An 8964-nucleotide genomic window follows, 5' to 3' on the forward strand; every position below is an offset into this window, starting at 1 on the left:
ATCTATTTAAACATACGAGAATTAGCCTATTTATTGATCCACATGGGGAGTACACAATGAATAAAAATAATAGAGTAAAAATATAATACTTGTATAATCAAATTGAATCATATCTATCTATCTATCTATCTATCTATCTATCTATCTATCTATCTATCTATCTATCCATCTATCTATCTATCTATCTATCTATCTAATCATATAATGATATAATATCAACAAAATTGAATATTTTGTGTTTGACCACATGCCACCAGAGGGGGCGCTCATCTCTCCACCAGACCCTTATTTCCTCCCTCCCTCCCTCCTTCCCTCCTTCTCCCTCCCCGCTCTTTTCCTTCCTCCGTGAGAGGTTGGACTCGCTGCTGCATGTCTCCCTCCCACACACTCTCTCTCCCCTTCCCTTCTCTCTCCCTTCTCTCCCTCTCTCTCTGCTGAGCGCTCGCCTTTCGTGGCCATCCATTTCTCTAACAGCTTGATTTGATGAACTTAACAGGATAATCAGCCCACACTTGCACCTCCGGCTATATAGGAGCGCATTATAGCTCCACGACGCATTATCGGATCATTTGATCATTATATACATGCATAATGAATACACGTGGGGGCAACATCAGTGTATAGCCCATGATAGCAGACCTCGTGACCCCGGCTGAGGCAAAAATTAATACCCCATCATCTTAATGTCCAATATCTTGTCTTGTCGTTACATCACCTGCGACCCCCCCAGCAAGAGCAGTGCCGAACATCTCTAATGCGACCCTGATGAGGGAGGAGCACACAGTTATAAAAGAGCTGAAAGACTTTTCTGTCAGGAGTGAAACCTCCCGGCCTCTCCCTCACTGTCAAACTGGGGAAATATTTGCTGAGCTAATCCCTCACAGTGTTAAAGCGTGAAACAGAGGAATGGGACACTGATAGCCCACAGATAGCCTGTGGCAATGATACACACACACACACACACACACACACACACGCACACACCCACACACAGACACTGAGCCATCCATCCATCCATCGAGAGAGAATGACACTATTATGCATATGGCAGCATGGGCGAATACAGATACGCACGGGGCACGCGCATGCACACAGGCACAGTCACAGACACACACACACACACACACACACACACACACACACACACACACACACACACACACACACACACACACCTATTCTCCTATAGTCCAAAATAAGCGTACCTGAGGTCAGGTGAGGTCGTCCACTTGGAGAGAGGTTGCAGAGGGCGTTTAGCGTTAATCTTTCCCCGGGCTGCAGAGCGTACAGCATGGGGTAAGAAGACGCCGTGTGTGCCGTTCCCCCGCTCTTCATGCGACCCCGGAGCTGTCCGCCGCCGTTTGCCTCCCAGCTCATTGTTTGCTCGGCCAATACATTAGTGGCGACGCGCGTCACCTTGATCGACGAGCGCCTGGAATTTAAATAGCCACTCAAACACCAATCTGTCACCGGCTACGGGGATAAGGACAAGTGTCTCACTGGCTGACCCGGGCCCACGTGACAGTAGCCGTTCATTGATATCGGCCTGTGCGCGCCCCCCTCCTTCCCCTGATAAGGACAGAGTATAGGTAAAGGTTGGCACGGTCACTCAGGGTAAGAGGGGAGAGAAGAAGACATCAGAGGGTGTCTGTAGAGACGGACTGTCCCTCGGTCCCGGTAGGACAATGCTACAATGAGCAGCTTCCTTGACTACACAGTGATGAGCGGCGAAGGTGGCTCATGCTCTGTCAGGGCTTTCCACTCGGACCACGGGATAACAACTTTCCAGTCCTGCGCGGTCACAGTTAACAACTGCGGCGCTGATGACCGCTTCATGGCGAGCAGGGCTTCCCCTGACGGCATTCCCCACCAGCCGGGGTCATACCAGTCTACTGCGGGCTCCCTGGGTCTCGCCTATGGGGCCCACCCGGCCTGCAGCTCCAGTTATGGACCCCAAAGTTTCTGTGCTACGTACAACCCTTACGCGCTAAACCAGGAAGTAGACACCACAGCTGGATTTCCTCAGTGCGGCCCACTGATGTACTCGGGTAACATTTCCTCCCCAATGGTCTCTCAGCATCGCCAAGGTTACAGTGCCGCCCCCCTGGGCCAGCTGCAGTATGCCCATGCTGCCTACGGCGGCGGGCACGAGCAAGCCACCCCTTTTCCCGGGTGCTCCAACCCACTGTCACCTCTGCACGCTGCACACCTGGAGGCATGTTGCTCACCTCTGTCTGAGGCTGCGTCTTCTGCACAGACCTTCGACTGGATGAAAGTCAAGAGGAACCCACCGAAAACAGGTAGGTGCCAAGTGGTGCCAATGTCACTGTAATATCTGAAAACATCACCCGTTTAAAAGTGACCCAAACTCTAATTGGTGCGAGAGTGCAACCAGTCCAAGTGGTTGAATTCGAACGTGACACTTCTTAACTGCTTGTGCCAACTTCATAATTTGTTGTGCTGTGTTATGTGAAAACGCTGAAATGTTGAAAGTACATCACATTGCGCCAAGAGGCAAAGTGGCAGCAGATATCATATAATATAAACATTCATATATTACATCGTGCTTCAAACTGTCATTGTCACTGCTGCGTAAAAGTTGCTCCATGAGTTGTTGATGTGTTCTGCGCAGAGAACATGCAGGGCAGCTTTCTCTTTTCTTGGAGTTTCACAGTGATGTTTTCTCTGTCTGCAGGCAGGTCCGGGGAGTACGGCTTTGGGGGTCAACCGAACACGGTCCGGACCAACTTCACCACCAAGCAGCTAACGGAGTTGGAGAAGGAGTTCCACTTCAACAAGTACCTGACGCGGGCACGGCGCGTGGAGATCGCTGCTGCGCTGCAGCTGAACGAGACTCAGGTGAAAATCTGGTTCCAGAACCGGAGGATGAAGCAGAAGAAGCGGGAGAAGGAGGGGCTTCTGCCGGCCAAAGCGTCAGCCTCCGTGCCGGGAGAGGGCAATCAAGAGAAAACGGACGATGCTACATCTGAAAAGTCTATCTCATCCCCGTCCACTCCTTCTCCCACATCCTCCACGCTGTCATCCACGGGGGCCGATCCTTACTCTTCCAATTAACAACTGCCTCTTTACCACTTTGGGCCACAAGCGGCCTGTACATACCAAAGCTCGTGTCCAGTGTATCAAAGCCAAAGTTCAGCTTGATGGATAACTTATATGTACCTCCAGAATAAGTTACTGCACTATTTGGAACTTTGGACAATGATATGAACAATTCCTTGGTCCTAGATTTGTTTTATATTGTATATTTGGTTCGGCTTCAAGGAAAATTGCTGTCCAAGCAAATGTAGCTTTCAAATGTGTCCACTTACTTTTGAAATTAAACATTGCGCTAAGACTATGGCGGTGCCAATATATATCCAGCACCTTCCATTCACTGGCCTCTGACTGGTGCTGCTGAATGGACCGATGTTAAGTCACAAAGACGCACACACAAACAAATACCTCATATGTGCCAAAGTTGTGCGTCATGGCCACGGCCAGGCTGATTGCACTGGATGTCGTCAATTAGGCATCACACAATCAACGAGATGACCTCGTTAATTAATCGTTATAGAGTGCATTGTTATCGTAGCTCCTTAATCACTGTCACTTCTGTGTTCCAGGCCTGTGAGTCTGCGTGTCGCGACTGTCTGAATGTCTAATTGTGTGAGATTTGCATGATGCGTAATGCTTTCATGTATTATTAGCGGGACGCTGAGTTTTATCAGTCGGTGGAATCGGGCATTGCGGCCATGCATGTCCCAGGCTTGTATCTGTTGTCTATTTAATCCAGTGGATCACATGCCAAGTGGTTTGTCCAGAGAGACGTTTACGGGTCAATCATGAGTATTAAAGTGCGTTTACCTCTAAAAACTCTTCTTGTGTCGTTGCTGAGGGGAACTGTCTTTGGAGAGACAGATGCAGGCAGACTTTTCACATTAATTTGACGCACCTCCTCCACTTATATCCCCCCATTGCAGGGCTCTCTCCGTGGCTTCACCGCTCCAGGAGCAGCACGTTGTCTCAGGCATCTCAGAGTCTCTCAATGTATGCGGCCACGCGCGCTCACGTCCCTGGGGTGAAGCGTTATTGGCATAAAAAACAGCATGTTTATCCACGGAGGAGATGAGGGCGCGTCATTTGAGATGACAACCTCATCGAGCCCTCGGCTTATTGAAGGGACAAAAAAGATTATCGTATTGATTAAACATCGAGGTTAGGCTATCGACAAGGATGGGGCCCACTGGCCCTGTCAGCGTAAACTCCTCAGTTCCCTCAAGTTACATGTAGGTGTCCTCACCAACCCCTGATGACATGAAGAACAGTGAAAAGTTGCAGCGCCGCCTGTCACAGCTACACTAACCAACACCTTAATAAGAGCAGTTATTTCAAGAAACCTGGTTTGTGAATTTGTCTCTAAAGATATAAGTTTTTATATAGATGCAATTTCATAAAATCTAACAATTGTGCCTATAAGCCAGACTCTGAAATTGAAATACTATCTTGTCCTCCAATTTCAACTTTACCTGCATCCCTCTGATGTTTCAAACCAAAGAAAAAGCTGTTTCCTGCTTCTGTTGCTATTTTAATTCCTGGCGTGCAGGATGCGAGGCCATCCCGCCATAAAAGGGCAGAAAGACGCGTGATTAATGAGCGACGTTCACCTTTTACCTGGCATCTACCTGCAGGAGCTGCTGTGTTGGAGCTGCGGAGCCACGGAGCTGCACCGCTCTGTGTAATTCACTGCAGGGAGAGCAATGAGTGTAAGTTTAAATGGAAAGATTTTTTTTGTTTGTATTAATCATATTTCTGGTCACTTTCGACACTGTTAACGTGGCGTACCACGTGTTTTTCTGCTTTCAGGACAAAGGCCGCACCTCTAACGAGGTTGGTGGTGAAGCAGCACAGACCCTCATTGTGTTGTTTCGGTGTAAATAGAGAAGGATGAGACGTTGTGCAGGAGCCTGAATGTGTTAGTCAGGAAAATCTGAATGAGAATGAGGTGATAGAAAATCTCTCATTCACAGAGAAAGATAAAATAATGATGAATATTTCTTCTATCTGTACAAAAGCCGAAGTATATGATTTTTGTAATGAAATTAGGTCTATTCTGATCTTGGTTTTAAACACAATGTTGGTCATGTTGGTTTAAAGCGTTGTTAATGTAAGCTATTAAATGGAATTGTAACTATTTTACAAGAGCGTTGTAAAAACTTGTTTTATGTGTTTTAAGGCCAACAAAAAAAATATTAGTTAGCACTCGATTAAGTCAGCATTCCAGCTTTTTATAAAATAATTTAACATATTTTAAAATTATTACCGTAGAATTACTGATGAAGTTTAAACTGATAGATTGAGGATTTACTGACGATATAGCACAACTGAATACAAATAACTAAACTAATTCTAAACTAACACTATTTTGAATCGAAGAAAATATAATTTAAATGGCTGTTGTAATGTGACTGATTTATAAATCAGACAAAGGGTTTCAGAATATTTTACAAAAATGTTTACAACTTGTAGTTTTTTTTAGTTTTGTGACTAATTAGTTTTCACCGAACCTCAAAAAATATCAAAGCGGGGCTGGACATGATTCACTTTATAGACTACATATTTATATGGGATATTTATATCATATAAATAACCTTTTCACGAGTTGGATTACTGACGAAATGTCAATTGGCAACCAAATTGAAATATGTCCACAGCTGTCCCTCTAAATCAACACATCTGGTGTGCCACTATTTTGCCTGTAATTACAAATTCCTCTCTGTGCAACAAGGACTGACGAAAGTTTGGCCCCCAATTCGAGAATAAAAATGTTTATGTGTTTAATCTGGACAATATTGTAGATGTTAAATATTATCACGGTGAACAATATTTCCCCCTCCTTACGTATTTCATTAAAACGTTAGTTACACGGTGTGTATGATTGGATAAACTAGATTCTAATACATTGAAAGCTTGTTCTCCACAGTCCCCTCTCAGGCCCCTGTGCGCTTCGCAGTGGCCACACACTGGAATTCGAAACGCAGCTGATCCTCAAAAGAAAAAGCCCGGGGTCACCCTTCGGTCACACTTGGAGTTTGTTGTCCCAGCACCACCCAAACCTGATCGCCAGTTTACAGACCCGCTCTGGACAAACAAGCAGCCACAGAGTCGAGCCCCATGAGGACGGTTTGATCAAGACACGTCCACACTCGGCGCTGAACGCTGGAATGACCTCAGCCTTGTGAAATTTGGACGCGGTTTCTTGTCCCTGTACCGAGAGTCTGGCCCTGCGTGCGCGGCTGATGGTTCCCATTAAGACCCTCAAATAAACACACGGACGATGACAGATGTTTGACACAAACCATTAGGGATTTGTGAAAAGAAGGACGGACGGTTAAAGCTCTCGACTTTAAGAAGGTGAAGCAGAAATGAGGATTTCATCTGTGCGTCCTTGATGCGCCTGGTGCCAACCACACATTTGTGCCATGGGGATTGGAACAGGCCTGGCACACATGGAGTAAACTATTTTTCGACACCGATCCCCTTAATTCTAATCTATCAAATAGAAAGCGAAATAGTTGTTACACTTTTCATCAGAAACGAAGGTAAAAGGTGAATGTATATTTTAAATACATCAACTTGTAATTTAAGTTGAATATTACCCTTCATAACGGAAGGAGTATCGAACAACTTTTAAATTGTTACGCATGTTTACTTAAAATTTTTACTTGCTTAAAATGATTTACCAAACTGATAATTGGATACATTTTAACACACACACCCCCACACACACATATATATATAATTTTATAACTAATTTTTTTTATCTAAGTTTTGTTATTGTTTGTATTTCTTTGCATATTTATAATTTTAGACGTGGTTTCATTCTAAATAATAGGTTTTTAATTTTTCAAGCATTAAAAAATTATAATAGTTATGCTAACAATCTTACGAGATAATAAACTTAAATCTAAATTAACTTATCTTAACATTTATCATTTCTAAATTATAATAAAGTGTTAATATTAATAATATTAACAAATGAAACAAAGCTTTTAAAATGTGTTTATTCTAACAGTAATATGATGTTTATGACCATTTCATCTCTTCAGATATTTTTGCTCTCAAACTTCATAAAGGAGAAGAACAACATGCTTCAAATGGTTAAATAAAGAGTTTTCTGTCTGGGCTAAATCACAAAAAACTTTGGGAATCCTCAGAAGATGTAAAATGATACATGGGCTCCTCGAGACTGAATATAAGGATAATAAACAAATAAGCAGCTCGCAAAATAAAACATAATGTGTCACATCTTCTCCAACAGCATGAGGGGCTGCAGCGAGATGATTTGTGAGACAGGAAGAGGAAACGGGGATGACACCGTGATTCACAGGCCACCAGCTGAAAAGGTACAGGTATCTGGAATCCACATATACACACACTTTCACACAGATGCAGTGCTTGGGGATACTATAAGGTCAGAGGAGAGTTTGTACATGTATGCAGTGGCTCACAGTGCAGTGAGAGAAACAGAGAGGAAATAGATTTCAGAACTTGTCAGCGCGGTGGTGTCACGCCGAGGTCTCATCCTCTGAATTCTCACCTATATGTTTTATGTTTTCATTTTTTCCCCTGAGGCTTATTTGTGTGTATGTGTGTGTGCAAAGACAAAGGGAAGGACTATAAACCCCCGACAGAATTATTAAGTAAGAAGAAAATGGAGGAAGCACACAAGCTCAGAAGGCAATTTCACTGCACCACCCATGGTAAATATCCATTTGGCAATTCCATCAAACCTTATTGACCAAAGCTTTTACGGTTCAGCCTCATTTCTCCATTGTAATAGAGAAATCCTGGGACATTATGCAAATGGGAGGTGCAGAGATAGGAACTAAAATATCAGTGGAGGCCTCCGCAGGGACACGTGCATTGATCCAACTACGTCCTTACACACACATCCCAGTAGTGGTTTGTTTATGATCAGCTATGGTTCTTCCTGATTGGAACAAGAGAGTGAGGAAAACCGTCTCTTCTCTGAGTCCGACTGAGTCTCAGCAGCAGACTGAAAGTTCTGGCAGCCTCGAGAGGCAGACGGACAGAAGTCACTCATCAGGGTCGTTGAGGTATTGGCACGTCTGCGCTCATTGACCACTGGCCTGGTGTGATTGGCAGCCAAAATGAATTCCTGCATGGACAGATGTGCATCTCCATGTGCCGATAAAGGGACGGTGCCGATGGAGGGGATTGACAGTATGATGGAGGAAGAGAAGGAGGGGAAGGAGAGGAGAGGTGACATCATGTGGTCAGTGGCGGTCTGTCCTGCTGCTTCTGCGTATGTCTGTGATGCTGGTTAGATGATGGTAGCTGGGATGTGAGATAGGTGAGAAGAAGAGGGGGTTAAGTGGTGGAGGCTAGAGCCTGACTGGAGAGTGGTTCGTCCACGACTACGCAACAGAACTCACCTCAGAGAGTGGTCTGCAGTTTTCTTTGAGCTCCATGTTTGTCGGCTGAAGCAGTCCCATACTCGGCCGAGTGGAGCAAGCACAAAGAGATGTGAGGAGAGGAGGGGAGAGCACAGCCGGGACGCTTTAGCAGCTCTGAGGCCCAGAGGAGGAGAGACGACTGCATGGGAGAACGGCCGTGGTCTAGAGACAGAGATCCATCCATCAAACACGTCCTGACCTCAGCCTGACCCTAGCATGGCAGCCAATGAGGCGCCCTCACCCCCTAAAGAAAGAAGCCCCCCCACCACACACACACACACATACACACCCACAGACACCCACACACACTTATCTACCCACACACACACGGAGAAGAGATCGGGTGACACTGAGTGGAGTCTGGATGCTCTTTGTGTTGGCCATTGTCACTTCCCAGAATCCTTTGTTTTTTACGTGACTAATGTGAGTACCAACACCTGACAGACAGGCTGTTCATCCTCTCTCTTTCTCTCTCTCTCTCTCTCTC

The 8964-nt window shown here is 45.2% G+C and overlaps 1 protein-coding gene across 1 annotated transcript; it reads left to right on the forward strand.

The window, feature by feature from the left end:
* The first annotated feature begins 1687 nt into the window (after positions 1-1687).
* hoxa1a (homeobox A1a) lies at positions 1688-3075 on the forward strand. The gene is made up of 2 exons (XM_053446928.1): positions 1688-2300; positions 2696-3075. The coding sequence occupies exons 1-2, from the start codon at positions 1694-1696 to the stop codon at positions 3073-3075; spliced, it is 987 nt and encodes a 328-aa protein (XP_053302903.1). The 5' UTR covers positions 1688-1693.
* The last annotated feature ends 5889 nt before the right edge of the window (positions 3076-8964 follow it).

Source organism: Pleuronectes platessa, chromosome 18 (assembly GCF_947347685.1).
Source record: "Pleuronectes platessa chromosome 18, fPlePla1.1, whole genome shotgun sequence".
Taxonomy (NCBI): Eukaryota; Metazoa; Chordata; class Actinopteri; order Pleuronectiformes; family Pleuronectidae; genus Pleuronectes; species Pleuronectes platessa.

Coding starts and splice junctions, on each gene's coding strand:
- hoxa1a (XM_053446928.1), top strand. CDS start 1,694: ATGAGCAGCTTCCTTGACTACACAGTGATGAGCGGCGAAGGTGGCTCA. Junction 2,301..2,695: donor GAGGAACCCACCGAAAACAG/GTAGGTGCCAAG, acceptor CTCTGTCTGCAG/GCAGGTCCGGGGAGTACGGC.